At 35.8% G+C, this 26,984-nt stretch overlaps 1 protein-coding gene across 3 annotated transcripts in view; it reads right to left on the reverse strand.

The window, feature by feature from the left end:
- Positions 1 to 26,984, reverse strand: part of LOC131046431 (UDP-glucuronic acid decarboxylase 5) — a 58,459-nt gene that overhangs the window by 14,541 nt on the left and 16,934 nt on the right. For all 3 annotated transcript variants that reach the window (XM_057980165.2, XM_057980167.2, XM_057980168.2), the window contains exons 5-13: positions 16,092 to 16,179; positions 14,840 to 14,931; positions 14,385 to 14,449; positions 14,138 to 14,226; positions 12,690 to 12,767; positions 12,454 to 12,547; positions 10,967 to 11,033; positions 10,648 to 10,711; positions 10,515 to 10,555 (exon numbers count right to left, since the gene is read on the reverse strand). In XM_057980165.2, the coding sequence (XP_057836148.2) occupies positions 10,515 to 10,555; positions 10,648 to 10,711; positions 10,967 to 11,033; positions 12,454 to 12,547; positions 12,690 to 12,767; positions 14,138 to 14,226; positions 14,385 to 14,449; positions 14,840 to 14,931; positions 16,092 to 16,179 (678 nt within the window). The remainder of the gene's footprint in view (positions 1 to 10,514; positions 10,556 to 10,647; positions 10,712 to 10,966; positions 11,034 to 12,453; positions 12,548 to 12,689; positions 12,768 to 14,137; positions 14,227 to 14,384; positions 14,450 to 14,839; positions 14,932 to 16,091; positions 16,180 to 26,984) is intronic.

Here is a 26,984-nt window from a genome sequence, read left to right on the forward strand (position 1 = left end):
GCTTTTGGCTTTGCTGATGAATGGACCCAATGGGTTATGAGTTGTGTTACGTCTACCTCTTTCTCTGTGCTTATTAATGGAGATCATACTGAGTTGTTTGGTGCTTCTAGGGGTCTTCGCTAGGGGGACCCCCTCTCCCCTTACTTATTCATTCTTTTGGCTGAGGGTCTGGGGAGGCTGATTAAGCTTAATGTGGATCTGAGTATTATTTAGGGTTGGAGTTGGGGTAATGACTTGTAGCTACAGTCTCATTTGCAGTTTGTTGATAACACGACCGTGATGGGATTAGCTTGGATCAGAGAAGCTACTAATTTGTGTAAAGTTTTGGATGTTTATTGTGCGGCTTCAGGCTAGTTGATCAATGAGGATAAATCTTCTATCCTCTTCTTCAACACACCTGGAACTATTCAGAGGAGGATTGCTCATATCTTGAAATTCTAAGTTGGCTCTCTGCCCTTGACTTATCTGGGTATTCCTATTTCTCTTGGTAACCCTCCCAGGGATTCGTGGCAAGGTATCTTGGATAAATTTCGCACAAAGGTTGAACATTGGACACACAAATGGTTATCCTTTGCTGGAAGGGTTCAACTGATCTAGTCGGTGGTTCGAGCTCTTCCGATTTATCGATGTATGCTACAAGTGGCCCCTAAGTGGTTCTTGAAGGGATTGGACTCTCTGGCAAGGCAAATGTTATGGGCAGGCAATCTGCCCTCATACAAACGATGTCTCGTCAATTGGGACTTGGTGTGTAGCCCGAAACATTCGGGTGGGCTTGGTTTAAGGCAGTCTATTTTATTTGGGGAGGCTTTGGTGGCTAAATTGTATTGGAGATGGTGTGTTGAACAGGATCAAGGCCGGGCTAGGATTTTGACCTACAAATATATGCAGAGGATCCCGAAGGAGGAAATCCCAAGATACCCGTTTGAGGGAAAAGGCTCAACGATTTGGAGCACTCTCAAGAAGGGGGCTTCTCTTATTAAGGAAGGACTCTTTTGGATATGTATGAGGGGGGAAGAGGTCCTTTTCTGGTACGACTCTTGGGATGGATACCCCCCATCCTTGATCAATTTCCTAACCTTGGGAATCTTTGCCAGAGGTTTTTGGAGGCAGGGTGGTCTAGGGTGAGCGACTTCAAGGTTGTTTATAGGTGTGGGTAGCTGGAGTTGGAGCGATGGAAGGCTCCTAATGAGTGGTCGGTTGTTGGGGTGGATGAAGAGTGTGTTGAGTTGCATGGCATTTTGGCAAGTAGACATTGTAGTTCCCTCAAGGGTAGGGATGGACTTGCTTGGTCTCTAAATCCTAAGGGCATCTTTACTGAGGCTAGTGGATACCAGGAGTTGTTGTCCCGTAGATTGGAGGGGAGAGAGGTGCACTAGTGGAAACATGTGTGGAATAATTTTTCATGGTCGAAGTGTAACTGGTTCGCTTGGACTTTGGCTTTGAATAGATGCCTAACTTGGGACAATATTCGCGAGTGGGGATTCTTGGGGCCTTCCATCTGTGCTTTGTGTGGTAATGGGGAGGAAGATTCTTCACACTTGTTCTTCAGATGCCCTTTCTCGCTGCTTATTTGGCATTACCGGTGGGGGGTGTGGAAGCATCCTTGTGTTCACGCGGATTCTCTGGTGGAGTTTTGGAGCAGTTTGGGCAGACCTCCTATCTTTTCCTCCTTTCTCCAGATTGTCTGGCATATTGGGCCCATTTTCATACTGTGGCAGATCTGGCTCGAGAGGAATAGGAGGATCTTTAGGGAGGTCAAAGTGTTAGTTCAACAAGTGTGGAATAGAATCATTGTTATGATTCAGAAGATGGTGGAAGCTAAATGTGAGGTGAATTTTCCTCTGGATAGAGATGAGGCAGATATTGTGAGTAGGTTGGGTTTGCAAGAGTTGTCTCCCGCTTCAGCTTGTGTTAGGAGAGGTAGACGTGCTATGAAGAAGGTTCAAAGGGTGGGAAGGTGGATGCCCCCTTAGGATAAGTTTATCAAGATTAACATTGATGGCTCCTCTAGGGGTAATCTGGGCCCTACTGGGGTTGGTGATGTTGGTAGGAGTCGTATGGGGGAGGTGGTTTTCTTTTTTTCGGTGCATAAAGGGTGGAAGTCTAATAACTTTATGGAGGGATTAGCAATTTTCTATGCCCTGGAGTGTGCTTTGGAGTTGGGATGGCGAAAGGTTATCTGTGAATCGGATTCACAAATTATTGTTAACCTATTGATTGAGCAGAAGGTGAGTGGGATTCATTGGTAGCTGGCAGGGATTGTTCACGAGATTCTTCAAATTAGTACTATAATGGAGCAGGGGTCTTTCATCCACATTCCTCGTGAATGGAATAGAGCAGCTAATTGTTTGGCTAAGTGGGCCTCAGAACATGGTACTGATTGGAAAGTTGAAGGTTGGGAGCATCTCTCCTCGGATTATTGTCAGGACTTGCAGAAGATCTTTGCTTAGGACATGGATAGTTATGAAGCTAGTTGATCCTTGGTTGGGCTTGTGGTTCTTTTCTGGGGCTTTGGGGCTCTGGTTCTCTTTGTAATTCTTTTTTTTGATTTTCAATAAAGTTTTTACCCCTTTATTAAAAAAAAAGCATAGGTTGATAAAGGTCCAAGGAATAAAGAAGCAAACGAGGGTGCAATGAAAAATGAAGCAACAGATGTTGTAGCAACAACGTTTAAGGATGAAGGCAAACAAATGTCACTACCTATTCATGGATCCAAAAATTGGACACGTTTATCTCTCAATCTCATTTTTGAAGAAGATGTCATCAAATTTGCCATCTTACATTTGGAAGGGGTTGCACACAACTAGTGGCACCATGGTTTGATTACTCAAAGGTTCCATGCAAAATCTTATGGACAGATTTGACCAAAACACCCTAGAAGACAATTTCAAGAACCTACACAATTAAAACAAGGATCTGTAGAAGACTATATAGCCGAATTTCAAAAGGTCTCTGTCATGGTACTTAGGATTACAGAGAAGAGACTAACATAACTATTTATTAAAGGACTATTGGAGTTAGTTTGTGGTCTAGTGAGTTCTTTTGACCCCACATCTCTTCAAGATGCGATCCAAAGGGCCCTAAGGTTTGAAACTACATCAACAAAGGAAAAGAGCCAATCCACGAACATACCTTCAAGATCACAAAAACAACCCCTTACAAAAGAAAATGGCAACAAAAGTTATTACCTTTTAATCACACACAACATGCAAAGAAATGACAAAACTCTAAAGAAGGCGATTATGTTTTGAGTGCAAGGAAAAATGGGAGCCAAAACATAGGTGCACAAAGAGAGGAAAAACATACAACGTAGAAGCATTAACAAATGAAGAAGAAGAATTCAAATCTCAAAGGAAAAGAAGACAAGATAATGAAGGGGGTACTTTGGCAACACTCTAAGGGCACCTAAATATCACCCTTATAGAAGTTGTAGTGTTCTAAAAGGACAAAATGTAATAGTCCTAGTGGACAATGGTGCCACCCATAAATTCATCGATGAAGGACTGGTGACAAGGATGAAATTAGAAATGGTTGCAAGTATTATTAGGCATCCAATGGTTGCACTCCTTAGGGAGATATTACCAAGACTTCAAAAAGATGGAGCTTTGGTTTCAACACAATGACCAAGAGGTGATCTGACAAGGTTTATATGATAGGACGCCAAGGGTAGTATCATCCAAAAGAATGGAGAAAGCCTTTCGACATGGTGAAATAGAATGGGCATCACAATGTATTATACTCATATCTTCAACCAAAGGAAAAACTATACATCTAAACATCCAACCTATCCTGAACAAACACGAAAGGCTTTTAGCAACATTCCTTCAAGGCTTCCACTAAAAAGAGATTTTGAACACGCTATTGAACTTGAAGAAAAGGTGAAAACCGTTATCACCACGCCATGTCGACATCCAAGAAAACATAAAGAAGAATTTGAGAAAACCATATAGGAATTATTGGAAATGGGACATATTCAACCTAGCTCTAGCCCCTTTGCTTCCTATGTAATATTGGTAAAAAAGAAAGATGACACCATGAGGACATGCATTAATTATAGGGCCCTTTGTAAAGAGACCATTAAGAACCATTGCCCCATTCCTAGGATAGATGAACTAATTGATGAACTTCATGGGGCAGTGCGCTAAAAAATTGACCTACATTTAGGATACCACCAAATTATGGTGAGGAAGGAGGATGTCCACGAAACAACTTTTCGATGCCATTTTGGACACTTTGAGTTCTTTGCCTTGTCTTTCGGACTAACCAATGCCCTTGCTACCTTCCAATCTTGCATGAATCACCTATTTAGCAAACAACTAAGAAAATTCCTCTTGGTATTCTTCAATGACATTTTGATTTATGGCAAGACTTGGAAAGACCGCCTAAGACATAGATGAAGTGTTGGCGATACTTGAACAACAATTGTTACTTGCCAAAATGCCCAAATGTTAATTTGGATTGGAGGAAATTTTATATAGGACACAAAATTAGTGCCCAAGGAGTCAACATTGATGAAGAGAAGATTAAAGCCATAAGAGATTGGCCAAGGCCAAGAACTTTAACATATCTAAGAGGATTTTTGGGGCTTTGCAACTACTACAAAAGATTCGTTAAAGGCTTCTCAAAGTTAACTGCCCCACCAACATGCTTAAACAAGAAAGGTGCATTATCATGGAGTATAGAGGTCCGACAAGCCTTTGAAAAGCTTAAGAAAATAATGAGATCCTACCTAGTTTTGGCCATTTTAGACTCTTTATTACTATTTGAGTTAGAATGTGACGCTTTGGAGAACGTGTTGGAGCAATATTAATGCAAAACAAACATCCTATAGATTTTTGAAAATAGAAAACTAGAGAAAAACAAAAAAAACTATTCCATATATGATAAGGAAATGCTAGCAATCATGCATGCCCTAGCAAAATCTAGACAATACCTAATTTGTGGGAGGTTCATTGTCAAAATTGATCATAATAGCTTGAGATTCTTCCTAAACCAAATGGATTTAAATGATAGACAACAAAAATGGGTGAGTAAATTACAAGCCTATGACTTTGGCATATAGTACATGAAATGGAAAAATAATGTTGTAGTCAATGCCCCATCACGATGACCCCACCTATGCTCCATGATGGATATCTCCACCAAATGGAAAAATTCCAGAGTCGTGGAATATACCAAGGACACATTATCCAATTATAGTATCAAAAGGAAAAATACAAGATGAAAAGTACCAAGTATTAGATGAACTCATCCTCTACAAAAGTAGAATATACATCACTCTAGAATCAAAGATGAAGGGAAAAATTATGAAAGCCTATCATGATACCCCTTTGGCAAGGCATCAAGGGTACTACAAACTTACAAACAAATAAGAAAGAGATTCTCTTGGAAAAATCTTGAGGGAGACGTCCTAAAACACATTAGAGAGTGCATGGTGTGTCAAAGGAATAAAGAAGAATATACATTTCCCGCAGGGTTACTTCAACCCTACCTATACCTAATTAGAAATGGGAAAGTATTTCCATGGACTTCATTTCTAGACTCCCAAAGGTGAAAGGAAAGGATTGTATATACGTTGTGGTGGACCGTTTGATTAAGTATGCACATTTCCTTGCAATATCTACTATTTATAGAGCTCCTCAGGCAACAAATGTCTTTTTGAAATAAATTTTCAAACTGCATGGTTTACCCAAAAACATCGTCAATGATAGGGATAACAGATTTCTTAGTTTATTTTGGCAAGAGCTCTTCAAACTAGAAAGGATTGAACTCACCTCAAGTACAAGTTACCACCCACAAACCGATGGACAGACTAAAATTGTCAATAAATGGCTTGAGGGATATCTAAGAAACTATGTCATCAAACAACAAAACTTGTGGATCAAATGGTTACACCTAAAGGAGTATCGTTATAACACTACTCATTTTATGTTGATAGAAATGAGTCCTTTCAAAGCCTTGTATGGGTACAAGGCAGCCTCATTTGGAGATTTTAATTCTCACCAAAAGTTGAGTGCTTGGAGCCAAAGACTTAGTACAACAAAGTGTAGACATTATGAATACACTTAAAGATAACTTGCACCATGCACAAAATCCACAAAAGATATATGCTGATCGAAGAAAAACCGAAACCAAGATTCTATGGGTCTTGCAAAATTATAAGGAGGATCAGTGAGGTTGCGTATGAGTTGGAATTATTGGCGAATAGCATCATTCATAATGTCTTCCACATATCTCATCTTAAGAAGGTAGTAGAACAACATATCACCTCATGTTTAGAGTTACCCCCACTTGATGATGACGGAAAGTTGATTTTGGAACTTGAAGTCATCATTGATATGCGAGAAAAGAAGTTAAGGAATATGACTATTCTTTGTATATAAGTAAATGGAGGAACTTGCATATAGCAGACACCACTTGGGAAGGGGCAAAAATATTTGATCACCCAAATTTGAAATTGCTTGAGGACAAGCAATCTTGGGAAATATTTGATAGTTACAGTAGTTCGTTTAAAATTAGCTCTTAACATCAACAAACTAATCTTCTTAATATGATATTTATGATGCAAATGAACTGATTTTGTAACTCCAAATGGCCATACCATCAAATGTTATCTAGTCGTGCTTTTTGAATTGTAACACTGCATGATAGAACCGCTATTTTTTGCTCTTGTTATTTGTTGATAGTTACCTAATTTAATAAGTAGTTTTATTTGTAATTGTTCATCACTAGATAAGTGGAAGAAGCTTGAAGGTATCCAAGTGTTGGTGAATTAGTCAGAGAAGTGAAGTGTATTACTATACAATCCCAGTTGAAGATTAATAATATAATTGCCCTCTTTCTTGTGTGGAGTATTTTTTGGAAAGGGTTTCTCCACGTAAATCTGGTGTCTCATTTGATTGTTTTTTTTAATCTTAGTGTTGAATGTGCAACACATAATCTCATTTTCAGATTTACAAACACATTCATAAGTTATTGCGATGTTGAAGGTTTTTTTGACTGCACCAGGAGCTTTTGTTTTGTGGCCTCATGCAGATTTGTGAAGAAGATTATATAGCATGGCCACTACCTCTCCCCATGATATTGAGAAATTCAATGGCACTGCCTACAAGATGTGGAAATTCAAGATGGAGGATCTTCTTGAAGAGAGAGATTAGTGGTTGCCAGTTTCACAAGAAACAAAGCCGTCTACAATAATTGATGAAGATTGGAAGAAGTCAGACAAGTAGGCATGGGGAACCATTTGCTTGTCTTACAAATTTTGTCCTCTTGAATGTCTCCTCAAAAGACATTGCAAACAAGTTGTGGAAGAAGATAGGTGATATTTATCAAATTAAAAATTTGTCCAATAATAATATCTCAAAAGACAATTGTATTCCTCAAAGATGAAAGATGGTGATTCAATTGTAGATCATTAAAATGCATTTAACTTTCTATAAGTCAACTTGCATCAGTAGATGTTAAGTTAAAAGATGAAGATAAGTGTATCTTGTTTCTTTTCTCTTTTCCCAAATCTTCTAGAAAATATAATTGTTGCAATAAGTAGTTGTAATGCATAGCCAAAGATGAACAACATCATTGCAATTTTTCTTTTAAAAGAAGTGAGGCTAAAGTCTACAAATAGTGGCTCCCAAGATGCTTTGCATGTGTAATGTAGGGGATAAAAAGAGGGATAAGTCTAAAGAACACTCTAAAACCCCCAAAAGGAGCAGTGTTAGAATTGTGGTAAAATAGAGCATGTGAAGGAATGTAAGAACAAGAAAAAGAATGTTAATTCCTCTATAGAAAAGTCCTCCGATAATGATTTTGATTCTTTTTTTATTTTAGCTAATACTATTAGTAAGGATGCTTGGCTTATTGTCTCAAGTTGGTCCTACCATATGACTCCTCACACAAGGAGTAGTTTTCTTCATACATAGCATATGATTAGGGTGATATTTTCCTTGGTGATAATAACATGAAGAAGATTGTTGGTAAAGTTGTGTTTTACTGATGGGAAGCTTAAAACTCTTCATAATGTTGGAATATTCCAAGACTTGCAAAAGTTTTACTTTCAATATCTAAGTTGAATGATTTTGGAATACATGTGACATTTGACAAGTCTGGTTGCAGGTTATTAAAAGGGAGTTTGGTGATATAGCTAAAGGATCTCAGATAGCAACTTTGTTTAGGCTAATGCCTCTACTTTTTGCAACTCTACCAATGTAATTGGCACTGAAAATGCATGTCTACTATGGCACCATTGATTGGGTCACATTGGTGAAAAAGGTCTTAAGACCATTCTTAATAAAAAGTTAGTTGATAGTATTTATAATTATTCTGTTGGTTAAACTGATTTCTGTGAGCATTGTGTGTTTGGCAAACATAATTGATCATCATTTCCTAAGGGGACTTATAAGGTAAAGAGATTATTAGAGATCATTCATTTGGATGTGTTTAGACTATTAGATCTTGACTCTTTACATAAATCTTAGTATTATGTTTTTTTATTAATGATATCTTATGATACACTTTGATTTATTTTATGCGTTAAAGCCTTAGTTGAGAAGCAATTGAGTTATAAGATAAAAGTGTAGAGATTTGACAATGGAGGTGAATATTGTTCTAGGGAATTTGATAAGTTTTGTAAGCATGTAGGTATTATTCGACAAAAAACTACTACTTCTCAACAAAATGAGGTAGTAGAAAGAATGAACTGAATCTTGATGGAAAGAGCTAAGAGCATGTTGAGTGGTGCCAAGCTTTATAGCTACTTTTGGGTAGAAGTTGTAGATACTACTTGTTTTTTAATTAATAGATCTCCTTGTTCAGCTTCTGTTAATAAAACTCCTTGTGAAGTGTGGATAGGTATGAAGATTTCTATTTAACACTTAAGGGTCTTTGGTTGTTAGGCTTTTGTTTAGGTGTCTCGGGAGAAGCAATCTAAATTTGATCCAAAAGCATAAAAATACATCTTCGTTGATTAGGGTGAGAATGTAAAAAGGTTATAAGCTTTGGAATCTTCTAAACTGTAAAATGATCTTTTTTAGATATGTGATTTTTAGGGAGTTTAGAGCTTACTTAGGTGAAGAACAACCAAGAGAGAAAAAAGAGGACAAAAAGAGGGCACTTCAAGAAAAAGATTGAGGAAGATGCACATGTGGAAAAAAAATCGAATGGATATGAAGATGGAGAAGAAGAAGAGAGTTCTGAGAGTTCTAACAATAAACCTAGATATTTCAGGGAGGCTCCCTCTTCAAAGGAAAGTGAGCCTTGGATGATGGCCATGCAAGAGGATTATGGCCTTGGATAGTAATGACACTTAGGATCTTGTTAGTTTTCTCAAAGGAAGGAAGCCCATTGGTTGCAAATGGGTATTTAAAAGGACATTTGGTGTAGATGGTTGGTTAGAGTAGTACAAGGCTAGACTGGTGGACAAGGGCTACTCTTAGAGAGAGGGAGTTGATTTTGGTAAATTCTCTCTCCTTTTGCTAATTTGACTTCTAATAGAGTCCTATTAACTATTGCTACTAAACTTGCTTTCTTGCATGGGGGACCTTGAGGAGGATATTTATATGCAACAACTTGACAATTTTGTTGTGAATTAGAAAGAATACATGGTTTTGCAAGTTATAGAGATCTTTGTATGGATTGAAATAGTCACCTAGTATGTGGTACCAGAAGTTTGACATGCAAATATTAGGAGTGACGAGGATCATTGTGTTTACATTAAGGCTATTGCTGATCAAATATTGATTATTGTCTTGTATGTTGATGACATGTTGGTTATTGGTAAGAGAAAGATGATGATTAGAGAGATCAAGACTCAACTTTCTGTCACATTTGGTATGGACTTTGGGGCCTGCAAAATATATCCTTGGGATGGAGATCAACAGAGATTGGATTCACAGAAAGCTCTGGTTAAGTCAAAGTAAGCATGTTGATACCATTTTGCAAAGATTTAATATACAAGACTATAAGCCAATTAATATTCCATTTCAGGTAGGTACTAAGTTGAGTTTAGACACGTGTCCTAATTTCGCTGATGATTTTGATGAGATGTCTAAGGTTCTTTATTCTAGTGATGTTGAAAGTTTGATGTAAGCAATGATTTGCACTAGATCAGATATAGCCTAAGTAGTAGGAGTTCTGAGCAATTTTATGTCTAATCTTGGTAGCAAGCATTGGACTTTTGTTAAAAGGGTGTTTAGATATTTGTGAGGTACTTCTGAGCACTGTTTGATTTCAGATTCCCACATAAACCGTTAATGTTCCTCACTACACCTGCCAGGCTTAGGAAAACATAGCAAAAGCTTATGCAAGTCGAATTCAGTCATATGATTGCTCAATGAGTTTTCACGGATCTAAGCAATGTTGTATTAACTTCATGTTATTGCATTCAAATTTTAGTTGTGGAGTTTTCAAAATAAAATATGTGAATTAATGTTTCCCATGCTTCAGATTGCATATAGATAGAGTATGATTTCTGAGCTGTAAGAAGAATTCAGATTTGTAATCACTAAGTAAACACACACCTCCTTTACAGCTTCTGCAAGTTCCAACATAGTGAACTCTCCTGCATCATGCATATTAAATTTTAGTTAAAAATATAAATATAATAATAGGCCACTGTAAAAAAATCAGGTGCCTAAAAAGACAGGAGTTGACCAGGATTTCCAATGTTGATAGGTCCAGTATGTTCTCCTTCCATAAGACGAATCAAGCCATCAACCTGTAATGTCAGAAATTCAATAAAACAAGTTGTAATAAGGACAGATTAGATTAATTATAATGGTTGAAAAATGCCATCCATTGATGACAACTTCTTGCCATATTTGACTTCTTACAGTTACAGTGAAACTGAATCACATACACCAATTTCACATCACATGTAATTTTTTACATTAGATGTGTTAATGGAACATGGAAGACTAATGCCTAAAACAGTATTTCATTAAAATAACCTAAAAGAAAGAAAACAATTTACCATATCTGAAACATAGCAAAAGCTTCGGGTTTGAGTTCCTGGAGCTTGAACTGTCAATGATTCGCCTCTGTATGAAGATCAAACAATGTAAACAATGGAGCAGCATCAGAGCTTGCTTAAGGTGTTAAGCATTTCACTTAACTTTAACAAAATCAGAGCCTTTATATTATATTATTATGTAACCTTTTGTCAATATTTTTGTTAATGAGACAATTTTCTTTCCAGCTTTTATAGCTCAACCATATTAATCAGTTCAAGCATGAGGCCATTTATTTGTTTTTTGAAATGTTCTTTCTTTATAGGTGATAAATAACATTAATATAATCTGTAGACAACTCTCTAGTACAACCTAGCCACGATGAACTAAATAATTACATCTAGTCAAATCCAATTCACCTAATGTCACCCACCTAACTAAATTATCCTATTATTTAATTAGTCCCTTTTCCCTCTCACATAATCCAATAATTCCATTATTTAATTACACCTATTTTCCACCTCACATGGCTAAAATAATAAAATAAATTATCGTTTAATTATGGCTATATTCTTGCTGCCAAATTCCAAGAATAAAGGGGGTCCTACATGCACTTCTACCCCACATTTCTCATGGTTGCAGCAACTTACTATTTTTGTTAAGTGCATCCTACCCCTTCACATTCCAACAACCTCCATCATGACTGTCCATTCTCTCCTCGATCCTAGAGAACTCCTCACATTCATCCTCCACCATTGATCTTCTCCTCACATCTCCACCATCCACTGCCTCTCCCAAAAATTGTATAAATTGAGGTACTGTTCTATGCTTTTTTCCAGTCCTTCATGCTAACTATATGATATCAAAATAGGTATTCTTTTGCATGCAAAAGCATCCACATTTCAACTATCATTGGAGCAAATCAAACTTTCAATGGAGTTCATGAGTAACATTGTTTTGATTGTTTTCTTTGTTGCTTTGTTTTGAATTCCTTTTCATGCTGTATCTGAAGTTTGCTTTAGTTTGGGACTGGAGCTTTTATTTGCATGTGTCTCCTATCTGCAATTTCAAACTAACGCTCACACAATCCTCTCTAACAACAACCTCACAATTTTATTATAGATCTCTTCTTGTTTGATAAAATTGCATTCAAATCACATATCGTTTCCATGTTTGCAAACATAATCAATTCCAAAATACCAGATCAGACTTGAATCATAGATAAAAATTGCAAAATTAAGTTTCCTCCTCAAACCAACTCTTGACATATGAAAGCATTGAATTTATGGCAGAAACTTTCAGATAAACCTACAAAAAGTGACTACCATGAAAGTTCATTTGACTAATTTTGCTAGAAGTAAAAATTTAATTGAATCTGATGTCCAACAGAAAAATATGATTAACAACAAACTCCATTAATGCTAGTACTGACTAAGCAAATAAGGTGCACACCTTATTTGGCAACAGCACACCTTGCTTTAAAAACAAACATTAATGATAAATCATCTACCTGAGTGCTTGGGCAATAAAATTGCTGACAACACGACCATCGTCAATGTTCATCCGTGGCCCATAAGTATTAAATATTCGAGCAATTCGGATTTCTGTAGCAAGATACAACAATATTCAACATTCCAGATCTTGTTCTTATGATATGCTTTTCAAATTCAAATGAGGTAATAACAGGAAACAAAGTTGTGATCTAAGACGAAAATCATGGCAAAGGATTATCAGTGCCATCAATACCTAGGCCATGCTGCCTATGGTAATCAAACATCAGAGTCTCTGCTACTCGTTTCCCTTCATCATAACAGCTTCGAACTCCTGTAAATATATACAAAATTGAAATTTCATATATCATAGTGTTATTACCCTGTTTTACTAACACTTTATGCTTAATGCAGCACATTACATGTTATTAATGCATTTTGCTTGAATCATACACTTATTGTTTCTGAAAAGAAGGAATAACAACTAATTCATATCTTCCTGACATGGCTGACCTAAGTAACCAAAGCATGTTTTCTGGATACCATTTCTACATGATATTCAGAATTAGAAACAATGCTTCACATACAAAAAGCATGCCATACATATCACCCTTCAATGTTTCTTCTTTGTGTTTCAGGAGGTTGCATTATTCCAAGCATTATAAACTGAGATATATATTTTAGATTACAATAAAAATTGTTGTATTTAAACTGTTTATTAAGTAAACTTGCTTACACAAAAAACTGTACCCACACATCTCATGGGGCATGGCAAAAGATGTATAAAGATTAATTAAATTCTGAACATCAATTGGCCCAAAAATAATAAGAAAATCATTCTATCTCTAAGGTCAGGGAGCAGTGTCATTTAACTTTTCAATTTAGATGTCATAAGGTTCCTCATGAAAAGAATGCCCAAAACTATTAATAAGCAGTTAATTACACATAACTTCAACAAATTGATGTTCATGATTGATAGCAAAGGCCTTGTTATCTGGAAAAACTAGTGACAAAACTAGCCATCAGTAAAACAACAATATAATACCAACAAAAAATTAAGAGAGCAGCTAAAGACCACTTCACATGATGGGGAAAATCAATGATTAGCATAATAATCAATTATGTAAAGGGTAGGACACATCATATGAACCAAACAGAATGTAATTTGTGTTATCTAAATTAAATTTAAAAAATTGGGATATCAATTAATTTATGAATATGATTAGAAAATCAACCACTGTCACAATTATGCACAAAGAATTAAATTGGATAGGTATCTCATGCAGAGTATCAAATGATGCCCATTTCATGATTAGAAAACAGAAAATAACTATCCCTCACAAAGGATGGAATAACAGAAATGGTAAAATATCATATTATCTCTTGAGGAAAGTAACAAAAAGAAAACAGTTAACCTGTTATGTGATTCCAATATGAGGAAGCACAACATATATTCCTCATTACAGATGATTTGAATAATATCAAATATGTTCAGATTTAATCCCATTGTGCATTAATGGATATGGCAGAAGCCTGTTATATTTCATCAGATAAATTATCCTATTTCCATCTCCTTAAGAAATCCTCTGCCAAAAATTAAAATCAGTGTATGTAGTATGTACTATGAACAAAAGTAAGGCATTATGAAAGTAATCTAAAGTTCTCAATGTTAAATAATTTGACATTTATTGAAAGTAGGCATACCAATTGGGTTTACATTGCCCCAATATTCCTCCTTCTGAGGATGCTCAAGAGGATCACCATAGACTTCAGATGTTGATGTTAGCAAAATTCTGTAAAAATTAAAAAATACTCCAATTAACTCATATGACATAATTCCAGCACAACAAACTCCACCTAACATTTTAAACAATAAATTATAGATCCATATCCCTATAAACTATTAAGATATGATAGAACTATCAAGAATATGGAAGAAATAAGAACCAACCTTGCTCCGACTCTTTTAGCAAGTCCCAACATATTCAATGTTCCAATCACATTAGTCTTTATCGTCTGTCAGCCAAAGTATACAACAGGGGTTCAATAAAACCACTACATCCACATGAACTGTTAAAATACAAAAGACTAGCTTCATAGGTTCAGCTCAAGCAAGAGCAGTTTAAAGGTTCTTAAAAGAAAGCATGTAGGATAACTCCAGCCTCACAAACAGAGGCAGCTATTCAAACTAGAAATTTCGCATATGATTAGTTTAAACATGTTAAGCAATTGGTGATCAGGCATGACAGACATGCTAGTCAATCTTATGTTCCAAAAATGCTAAGACAATAAACTAAATAAGCCTAGGACAAATACTTAAAATGCAGCTTTAAAAAGAATCATTTACTAGTCGTAAATTATATCTGCTATTATAGGAAAAGATATCTATTAGTTCAAAATACAAACCTTCACAGGATTGTACTTGTAAAATATAGGTGAAGCTGGGCACGCTAGATGATATATTTGATCTACTTCTACCAGTAGTGGCTCTGTCACATCTGCACCCAATTCATAAATCAAAGCATCAGAAAACCTATAAATATAAGTTTGTTTTGCATGGTGCGTAGGAAACCATGCCAATATTTGTAGACCTGAGATATGTGATCTACAAAAATTCAAAAAGCAAAGAATGAAATAAAAAGATTAAAAAGAGTTTCAATTCTCCCTTTGCATCACCCTAAAAAATGGAAAATAATTAAAGATACTATAAAGTCATGATATAAATTTATTGCATTTTCAAAACATTATTTTGTCATTACAAAAGTGATAGTATTTATATACTGAAAGGAAACAGGCCTAAATATCAGATTAAACCTCTCTTCATTCAGAATCCATCCCATACTTAGACCCATTTGAAGTGGGTATAGATCCCAGTCCAGGTTTGTCTTTGCCCAGGCCTGTGCGTTCAGTCCAGAGTACATGGGTAGAACCTCAGGTGAGCCCAGTCCGAACCCAGAAAAAACTAGGAAGAAACCACCCTCCCACACAAAAAAAAAATCATTTTTAAGGAAAAAAAGGAACAAATTAAAAGATTAAAACCTAACCCACCCTAAAAAAACAAACTTCCAACTTCCAAGTCACTAATAACACAAAAACAAAACTAAAATTCGTTCCTACATCTCATTCCTCACTCACCAAAAACTCCAGTTCTACTCATTGTTAAAGAGCTGCAAGTTTTCTTGAGTTAAAATATCATGCCCTCACAATTCCTATGCCTCAGAGTGTTAAGCTAGTTATCAGCTGTGTTCAGTTTTCGATTTTTCTGTATTTTATTTACATTTTGTGCAGGTTATTTTTATAGATTTTTTATATTTTATATATAGTGCATGCACGAAACCAGCCTTGCCAAACAAAGAAAAAATTTGCCGAACCACTGAATCTACTATACCCAAACTGGCAACTTTTTATTCAACGATAAGAAATCAAAATTTGAAGCTTGTATAGATATTCCAAGTCTAACACAGTCTCACGTTTGTTGTGGCTTGGAAAAATCAGAAATAGAATTATATTTTCAGCTGTTTGATTGTTGATTTTTTTAAGGATTACCAACCAATTATTAAACTAAGTACTAAAATAAATGCAGACAGATATGCTGAAATTACAAAAGATTACACAGTTACTTCAATTTGCATGCAAAGATCGATCACGAAAATCATACCATGTCTAATTAATTCAAAGTTTGGATGTCCAATCCACCTCCTGATATTATCCTTTGAACCAGTAAAGTAGTTATCAGCTACAATTACCTGGCCACACAAAAGACATTAGCATCCACTTTTAGCTGTTAAGAATATAATGAGAATTATAGTACATAATTACATGAATAGTATAGTTACAACTTACAACCTTAAAATCATATTGCCTTTCATGAATAGTACTTTGCATAGAGGAGAAGGGTTCTTTACAAAAGAATAAGACTTGAGAGTTGGTTCCATTACTTGAAGAAGGAAACATATAGGTTGCAAACGGGTTTTTGATAAAAAATTCAGTTTTGAGGGCAAAATAAAAAAATAAAAGGCAAGATTGGTGAAAAAAAGTTATTTTGAGGTTTAGGGAGTAATTTTAGTGATAATTTTTCCCCAATTGCATATTAAACTTCCATTGCATTTTTGTTATTCGTAGTTGTTACATGTTCTATTGAGATTGAGATAATGGGTGTTAAGATGTCCTTTTTGCATGGGGATTGAGAAGAGGAAGTCTACATGACATAGTCTGAGCACTATGTAGTTAAACTCATAAAGGTAAGGAAAAATAGGTTTTTAGATTGAAAAGACTTTCTATAGCTTGAATAGTTACCCAAGCTATGGAATAGAAGTTTGATACCCATGTGTTGAAGTTGACATTTGTGAGAACAAAATCTAATTAGTATTTTTTTAAAAGCAAGTTGATTATCAGTTTATATACTTGCAATTGTTTTTGGTTTAAATTGTGTGTAGTTTTTTTTTTCTTTTTTTGATACAAAAAACTACACACAATCAGAACCATAAACAATTGCAAGTAAATTATGGATTGTGGAAATCTGATATCATTAATCATTTGTAATGTCCCTACTTTGAAATATAATTTAATAATAAATAATAATAATAATAATAAAAGAAAAATACAAACGAAAAAATATAAAAATTAAATTAAAATATAAGAGAATATAATTAGACATAATTAAAATTTGATTAAAAATAATGAATGGTCAAAAGGCATGAAATGATAAGTTGTGACTCCCTCAAATGTGAGAGATAAAAGGGAGAAGAGAAACTCATTTGAGGGGGGGAGAAATTGGAAAATGAGAAGTGCAAATCTGATTTAAATAAGAAATGCAGATCTGATTGTGGACGGTTGTGTCCCTCCAAAGGGCAGAAAGAATGAAGAGTTGCACTCTTTCAAAGGGTGTTGATGGTGAAAGGGTGTGTCTCTTGCCAAAGGACATACATGATGAAGAGGTGTGACCTCTCCCTCACATTGAGAGATATAAAGGGAAGGAATCAAAAGCATCCACTGACATCACCATTGATGAGATCAGATCAGAACTGTTATTGAGTTACAGGCAGGAACATTTGTGTTCTTGGTGGTATGCATGGGATGTGCTAAATATGTATGCTTAATATATGAAGCCTGATAACGTTCTTATGAAGAATTTAGTATATAGACAGTCATACTTAATTTCATATATATTCATAATACATGAGAAGTTAATATACTTATAGTCTAAATCATGTTATTACTGTCAGTATTTAAGAAGATGGGAATGAGATGTTCCAAAGAGGGGCAGTCTAAATCCAAGCAATGGGTTAAGTCCCAAGATAGGGTGGGGATCAGCAACCCATAAGCCTTGAGGGTATAGACCCAAAATAGGTAAGGGCTTGGATCTGTAAACTTTGAGGGAACCTATTGTATTTGGTCTCTAAGAGCTTTGGTAACATACATAGACCCTTCTCCCTTAAAAATGAAGTAGTAGCATGGTCTGATAGCTATATTAAGAACTATGAATAATGAAATTTAATCATTTAATGAAGAAAATAAATAAGAACTTGTTAATAACTAATTGAAGAATAACAATCAATTTTAGTATATTTAAATAGATCAAGTAGGGGACATTACATCATTTTATATGTTGATTACATGTTAATAGATAACAATAAGGATATGATCACTATTTGAAACAAAATATTTAGGGGTTGCTAAGTTTATCTTGGGCATGGAGATTAGCAATGATAGCATTAACAAGAAACTTTAGTTGAGCCGAAAGACATTAACTCCATTTTGCACCATTTCAAGATGGAAAACTATAATCCAGTGGGCGTTCCTAGTACCATGGGAGAAAAGTTGTCTACGGAATGGTTTCCTATGATAGAGGATGAGATAGATAACATGAGTGATGTTCAACATTCTAGTGTTGTTGGAAGCTTCATGTATGCAATGGTTTGTACAAGATCAAATATTGTCATAGCAGTCATAGTTTAGAGCAAGTTCATGTCTCATATGGGAAAAAGGCACTAGATTGTAGTAAAAAGGAACTTCAGATCTTTGTGGCACTTCAAAGCATTCTATTAAGAAGGATCTAATTTGGGCAAGGAATTAGACATTTAGGCTTTTGTAGATGAAATTAGATTGGTGGCATTGACAATAGGAGAGATCCATTAGTGGTTATGTGTTTATCTTGTTTGGTGTTGTTGTTAGTTAGATGAGTAATAGGAAAATTGTTGTTTCTCTTTCAACTATTGAAGTTGATTGAATAGTGGCTACTCATTCTTCCAAAGCGATAGTGTGGCTTTGGAGATTGTATCAAGATGTTGGCTTAATACTGGATGTAGTGAGGATTAACTATGATGGACCGCAATCAATTCAACCAAGAACCCTACATTTGACATGTGGACAAATCAAATTGATGTGTAGTATCGTTTAGTTCAAGACATGGTAGAGGACAATGGCGCTTTGATTAAGAAAATAGAGACTTCAATGAATGTTGTAGATTCATTGGCAAAGCCATTGAGCATGGGGAGTTATAGATGGTGTAGGTTGGCTATGGGCATTTATCCATAATGGTTTTGCAATATATACAACAAATGGGAGAATGTAAGACTAGGTGTTGTATACCTTGCAAGTCCTTGTAAAACATTTAATTTTTTTTGTGTTGTAATTTGTGACCCCTCATGGAATTGGGCACCACCCTTGGAGGAATCTTGAGATTCCTTGTATGACACTTCTTGCTATTTATAAGTTTTATTATGACATGTTAGGCAGCATCTATACCATGTAAAATGTGCAAAAGCATCTATGGCATTGTATGATGTGTAAGAAAATCTATGATGCGTGTAGAACATAGTAAGAGGGAGGTTACATGGTGAACTAGAGAGACAAAATTTTGAATCTCCTTCTAAAGATAATACAATTAATCTATTCTCTTCTTGCGAGGTTTATTTCTTGAAGGGGGTTTCCCCAGGTATATCCTCTATTGTGAAATTGTTTGTTCCTCTTCTCTATTTGCGCTACTTTCCTCAAAGATTAGCATTGTGTTTCCTATCATCTAGAAGGGGAGTCTCATATAGTAAATTGGTGTCTTATTTAACAATAACCTAAAAAATTTACCTTTACTTTTTTTCTTTTGTTATTGAAATACTTTCAAATACCTATTCGTATAAGAACTAAATATGAGACATGTAATATCTTTGAAAGAGAATACCAAAATATAACATTGTTGTATCATAGAGGTCATAAGTCATAGAATGGTAAGGGTATACCAAACCCTCTATGGTGTAAGTAGCACTATCAAGAAAAAAAACATAGCTAGATAACAAAGCATTTTAGAATTTTAGGCAGAAAATGTGAGGTGTCGGTTGGATGTTCTTAGTGTCAATGGGCCATGTGGAAGGGGTTTCCCCTACTTCTTTTTTCCTTGAGGAATGCACTAATGGAGGTGGACCCCTCTTGATCTAAGAAACAGTATCATTTTTTGTTGGATGTGATGGATAATTTTAGAAAAGAAATGTGAAATGACAAGAAACTCAATGATTGCGTTCAATGGAGTGAGCAAGAACCTATTCCCATCATGAATCCTGAATTCATAGTTGATGATGTTTTGTATCTCTCAAGAACATGCTCTAATATAGAATTTATGAGAGTGAATTTATCTTAACTTCCCAGAAAGTTGGTCTCATCAGTCTTGGCATCATGAAGGTGATATGGAGATTATCCTTTATGCCAATGGTTATCTTTTCATTGTTTTTTTTTGTAATGGCTGATCAACACAAGGCTCTTTAAGGTGGACCCTACCTTTATCAAGCTTTAGCGTGTAAAATCTGACCTTGTAAATGAAATCCCCTCCGAATTCCTTGTCTAGATTAGGCTTTTTAGATTACCAATGGATTTCTAGCTCCTAGAAGGCTTGATATTATTACGGTGATATGGAGATTATCCTATATGCAAATGGGTTTTCTTTGTTTGTTTTTTAAATGGCTGATCAAAGTTTCAAACCATTCAAGGCTTTTTATCTAGCTTTGGCATCTAGGAATATTGTGGATCATATTCCTTCCCAAATCCTTGTCTAGACCAAGTTGTTTAGATTACCTGCGGATTTTTCGCTCCCCATTGTCCTCCAATCTATTAGTTTGACCCTGGGCAGATTTGTGAGCTCCTCAAACTTTACTTTTGAAAGTTGTATGGTCACATTTATATAAAGATGGATCTCAACAAATTCCTACTCAAGGCTTTTGAGATCCAATTGGGTAGCATGTAATATACTCAGCAAGTGAGTTATGAAGCCTTTTCATTAAAATGAAGTAGTCACGCTTATTGCCACTTTTATAGAGATTGCCTTCAAAAGACAATGAGATTGCTTCAGACCCCCTCTAACAATGTTGATAAGAGCATGCAAGGGAAATCTCTACTCCAAGGAGTGACACAAGAAAGATAAATATTTTGTAAAAAATTCGAAAGCTTGATTTTTGGTTGAAAGATAACAATTAGCAAGACAAGAACAAATATGGAAGAAAATCGGTTGCCATCTCAATATGTTGGAAATCATTTAGGTAAGGTAAACTAGTTGACTCTAGAAACATGTATTATGGGGGCAATTGAAAAGGCTATGGATTTTGCTGATTTGCAAGAAGTAGAACTTTGAGGCATCCCCTATGTTTAATCCCCCACCATCGACAATGTTGGAGGAATCGACAAAAAATACTACACAAGAAAGTCATATGCCTCAATATAAAACCCTAGCTATAACTCTCTAAAGTTGGAATGATTCCTTATCTAGCTTTAGGAGTTAATATGGTTAATGTGAATCCAAGGTCCTATAGAATCTTGAATTCCTCAAATTAAGAACATGCTTGGATGAAACCCTCTATCCATTAACTCTCTAAAGTTGATATGATGGATTCAAGATTCATTAGGACCTTGGATTCAAATTTCTCTAGTTCCCTCAAATGATTATTCTTTCATGAAATACAAGAGGCTTGGAAAACACCTCTAATTAAAAAAAATTGTTTGTGACCTTATTGAAGAGAACCACCCAAATTTAGTATTTCTTCAAGAAACAAAACTCTTTTGTTGAGAAAATGAATTCTCTCTTCCATTTTATGGAAGACCATTTATTGTCAAAGAATTGGTCTCAAGTGTCCTTAAGGGGATTGGCTTGTCATTGGAATCCTCATAGCTCTGTTCTATGACTATCCTCCTAAATAGATAGCAAGAATTTATTCACCAAGTTAAATTTGATTAATATATTTTTTCTAACCAATGCCTATGCCCCTGTGGATACTAAAGGAAAGAATTTTCTTTGGACTTATACTAGTCGTTCCTTTTTGTCCACTTCTCTCTATAATGTGATTGGATATTTTATTGCTATGCTTAACTTGGAAGAAAATAAAAATGGTCTAATTCGATTAGACCATTCTTCATCTACACTAAAGGGCAACATATCCTTCCTTAAACTAATTGATGTTAAGGCTAAAATAGATCTCTTTACTCCATACTAATAGAAAGTTTGGCCAAGATTCTATAGCCAAGAGATTAGATAGATTATTCTTTTTTTTACATCTACTTAGGTGATGTTTTAATCCTAAGTAGTTGGGTTTTCTCCGAGGCCTGTCAGATCCAGGTCCGGTTCCCACCCGATTTGAATCCTAGTCCAGTTCGCTCGTGGGTGCAAGCAAGTTTCTCCAAAACTGGGGCCAGTGTATCCTAGGCAAACTTGGACACCCACCCACATCAAAAACAAAAAAAGAAAATTGCAAATTTTAATGTTTTTTGGGGGTCCAATTCAACTTGGCACCCTCCCTAACCCTAAAAGTGACTTGCAAAACACTTAACACACCAAAACAACTTCATTTTTGCTCATTTATTTTGCAAAAAAACAATTTTCATTGCCACAAGCTCAGAATATATTTTTTCTTGTTGCATTGACATAGGGAGTTGAAGATCGAATAATGAAGCTGGACTACACCCTCATTCCAGCACATTTGAAACCTTCCATTGGCTATAAGAGGTAAGATTTTTTTCATTTTTTTCCCTCCAAAATTTGTTTTACAAAGATGAAACAAATTATTTGTTTTGTTCATCTATTTTTTTTTCTTCTTTTATTTTTGTTTTGAATGTGTTCACAAAATTTCTTGCACCTCCACAAGTCAACAACCCAAATTCAAAACAAATCCAAATTCTCCTCTATAGAAATATGTTATCATATGATTGGTTCTAGGAGAAGTGGGATATATTTGAAAATGTAGGGGATGTGATGTACAACATTATAGTTCATATTATTGAGTGAAAGCCCATTTGTGTGGAATACCTAAAAGAGGCATCAAACCTTGCCCATGAAAAGTCAATGTACCCTACTATTCATACTTAAGGAGAGATTGGAGCAAGAAGAAGAAAATGAACGAGAAGCATGTAGATTAAATCAGCCCATTCCAAAATCCAAAAAATCAAAGGGAATACAACCCCCATCTAATCCCAATATTGTGGTAGAAAACCACCCATTTTTTTACCACAGTTGATGTTGAAAGTGAACAACCAATCGTACGCAAAAGATCAACACGACCTTTGGAAAATAAATTTAAAAATGAGAGTAGAGACATTGCCAACCAACATGTAGTGTAATGTCCCCTAATTCAGACCTGTGCATAACCAATTAATAACCAAGTTAGTTTTAAGTAAATTCAATCTTAATTTAATAACAACTCTTGGAGCTCAATCCCGATCGTCAACTATTCTGTCCCTTTTCCCAAAAGAGGTTCTTGCTTACCTAGGGAGCTCGACACCAGTTCTCTCTTAGGTCCCAGATTACTTGACTCAATCCTCTCGTCCTTAGGGCTCACAGCCCAGACTTAGGAGGAGTCTTCACCCTTAGGGCACCCCTTGACTGGATTTACTCTGCCTCTCCCTAGCAGCCCATCTCCCTTGGGGATTTGGAAGAATACAGATTCGGTTGTTGATTGGATTGAATTTAGAGTTTGCTATAATATTTGGATATTAAACTTAACATGCACTTGGTGAATAATTAACTTCATTGTATATTTAAATTAATCGTCTAACCATTGTACATTAACGTTTGTGTGATTATTCATTCATTCTACATTTGCTCATATTGAACATTATTTCCATTATTTGGTGTATTTGAATTAATATATTAGATTGATTTCCTATGAATTTATTCAGTTTCCTTAATCATGGGTATATTGACCCATAGTCATTTATTCCCTAATTCAATTTATATTCATATAGCCATTGAAGGTAAATGAACTTAATTTAGGCAACTCAAATTTCATTAATTATAGATGCTCTTTGTATTGGAGTGTATTATAATTTAGATAGTATGAATTCTATTTAAATTGTATGGATGAATTGTAACGTATTAAAGGTGCGTTATATATTTTACTCATATAAATGTATCACAAAGTATTAATTAGTGCCTTATAATTTAAATCGCATAAATGTATTGGAATATATTAAGAATGCATTATAGTCTTAAGTCCTATGAACGTATTGTATAGTAATGATTTTGCATTATAATCTCATTCGTGTGAGTTGCAGGGAAGGGCGGATCGGTACTTACCTGGGTTGTTGATGACCTTCTTTACTATCGCTTCATACCCTCAGATTTCCCGCAATTTTCCTCTGTAACTTCCGCGTGCTTATTATATTTCCCTTATTCGTTGTCATCGGTATATAAAATATGCACCTGAATAGTCACGTTTAGGGTTACGTTTGTAATGGTTCGGCGCCATAGAAGAGTCCCGTCGTTTGGTTTAGATCCTTCTTTTGGCGTCGAAAATAGAAATCGATTAGTTTGAAACCGATTACCTTGCTTGCCACATTTGGACTAAAGAAATTGCGCTTTGATATTCATATCGTATGCATCTCATTCGTGCGATAGTAATAAGAATAAAAATACTAACATTAGATACGGTTTTTTTATTACAAATGGTCATTTGTCATTGTTTAAATATAACATATTGGGGTCGGGTTATCACAGTCCACCCCTCCTAAATTTGCTTGTCCTCAAGCAACTTAAGGTTAGGATGCTCAAAGATTTCTGCTCCTTCCCATGTTGCGTCCTCTTCTGGTAACCCTTTCCACTTGATCAGATATTCTGGAATGGTCTTATTTCTCAGTCTCTTCTCCCTCATATTGAGGACCCTTTCTGGTTCTAGAATGAGCTTACCTTCATCATCAAGTGGGGGCAATTCTGCACATGGTACCGTATGTTGTCCCAAAACTTTCTTAAGTCATGAAACATGGAAGACATTATGAATTCTGCTACTCTTGGGTAGATCCACTTCATAGGCTACTTCACCAATTCTCCTCATGATTTTGTAGGGGCCATAAAAGCGTGGTTTAAGTTTTTCAGCTCCACTTGTTTTGATGGATGATTGCTTATATGGTTGCAACCGTAAGAAGATCATGTCTCCAACTTCGAATGTTCGTTCGGTTCGATTACGATCTGCATATAGTTTCTGTTGATTCTGAGCATGATGTAAGTTATCCTTGAGAACATTCATGATATCGATATTCTGTTGTGTAAAATCCTTAGCCCCTGGTACTCTGCTTTCTGGAAGGACTAAACTTCCAAAAGAGGTAGGCTCGTAGCTGTAGAGTGCTTTAAAGGGGCTCATCCCAATGGACATGTGGTGTGTAGTGTTATAGCAATATTCACCAAGGTGTAGCCATTTCACCCATGCATTTTGTTGACCTGTCACATAATTCCTCAAATATCCTTCTATCCATTTATTGACAATTTCAGTTTGTCCATCCGTTTGAGGATGGTAGCTTGTACTCGGAGTTAGTTCGGTACCTGTTAAACGGAAAAGTTCTTGCCAAAACATGCTCAGAAATCTGCTATCCCTGTCACTGACAATGCTCTTAGGTAGTAATCTAAACACTTCTTTGAAGAATATTTCAGCTATTTGAGGGGATCGATATTCTGTAGAGATGGCCATGAAATGGGCATACTTCGTCAGCCGGTCCACCACAACATAAATACAATCCTTCCCTTGAACCTTTGGAAGGCCCACAATGAAGTCCATGGAAATTCCTTCCCATTTTTGTTCCGGTATTGGGAGTGGTTGGAGTAGGCCTGCGGGATGGGTTTGCTCTGCCTTATTTTGTTGACAAGTCATGCACTCTTGGACGTGCTTCAATACGTCCCCTTTTAGGCCTTTCCATGAATATTTCTCCCTGACCTGTTTATATGTCTTATAATATCCTGGGTGTCCTGCCATCGGTTTGTCATGGTGTTCTCTAATTATTTTTTCCTTCATTTTGGATCCTGGTGTGAGATATATTCTATTTTTGTAAAGGATGAGTCCTTCAACTACCTTGTAGTCTTCTAGTTGTATGTTCCTTTCAATGATGTCATTTGCATGGGTATCTTTAGCGTATTCAGCCATGAGGGAGTGTTTCCAATCTGCTGTGATGTTCGTTATGGTGCACAAATACGGCCTTCTAGATAGGGCATCTGCTACTATATTGTTTTTTCCCTTCACATATTCTATATCAAAATTGTATGCCTGAAGTTTGCTTACCCATTTTTGTTGCCTGTCATTAAGATCCCTTTGTTTTAGGAAGAACTGTAAACTGTTATGATCTATTTTAACCAAGAATTTCCCACAAACAAGGTATTGCCTAAATTTGGCCAAGGCATGCACGATGGCTAGCATTTCTTTGTCATATATGGAATAGAGTCTTTCGGTTGTGGTGAGTTTCCTACTTTCAAAAGCAATTGGTTGCTTATTTTGCATGAGGACTGCACCAATGCCTTCTCCCGATGCATCGCACTGTAGCTCAAAAGGCAAGTCAAAGTTGGGAATGGTTAATACCGGGCATGTGCTCATTGCTGTTTTGAGATCGTCAAAAGCTTGTTGGGCTTTTTCTGACCATACGAATGTTCCTTTCTTGGTTAGGTCTGTAAGGGGGGCTGCAATCTTGGAGAATCCTTTTACAAACCTTCGGTAATAACTACATAATCCTAAAAATCCTCTTAGTTGTGTTAAGGTTCTGGGTTTTGGCCATTCCTTAATAGCTTTGATTTTTTCCTTATCCACGCTAATACCTTGTTCACTGATTTTGTGGCCTAAGTACAAGATTTCTTCAAGCCCAAATTCACATTTTGATGCTTTGGCATAAAGTGATTCTTTCTCCAAGATTTCTAATACTTCATCAATATGCTTAAGATGGTCTTCCCATGTTTTACTATATATCAAGATGTCATCAAAGAATATTAGCAAGAATTTTCTGAGTTGATTCCTGAAGGTATGGTTCATGCAAGACTGAAATGTAGCTGGGGCATTGGTTAGCCCAAAAGGTAGGACCAAAAATTCGAAATGTCCATAATGGCACCTAAATGCAGTCTTGGGAATGTCCTCTTCTCTCATTCTGATTTGGTGGTATCCTGATCTTAGATCACTTTTGGAGAAGTATTTAGCCCCATGAAGTTCATCTATTAGTTCATCCACCCTGGGAATAGGATACCGGTTTTTTATTGTCTTTTTATTAAGTGCCCTGTAATCTATACACATCCTCATTGTTCCATCTTTCTTCTTAACAAGTACCACTGAAGAGG

This window comes from Cryptomeria japonica, chromosome 1, assembly GCF_030272615.1.
Source record: "Cryptomeria japonica chromosome 1, Sugi_1.0, whole genome shotgun sequence".
NCBI lineage: Eukaryota > Viridiplantae > Streptophyta > Pinopsida > Cupressales > Cupressaceae > Cryptomeria > Cryptomeria japonica.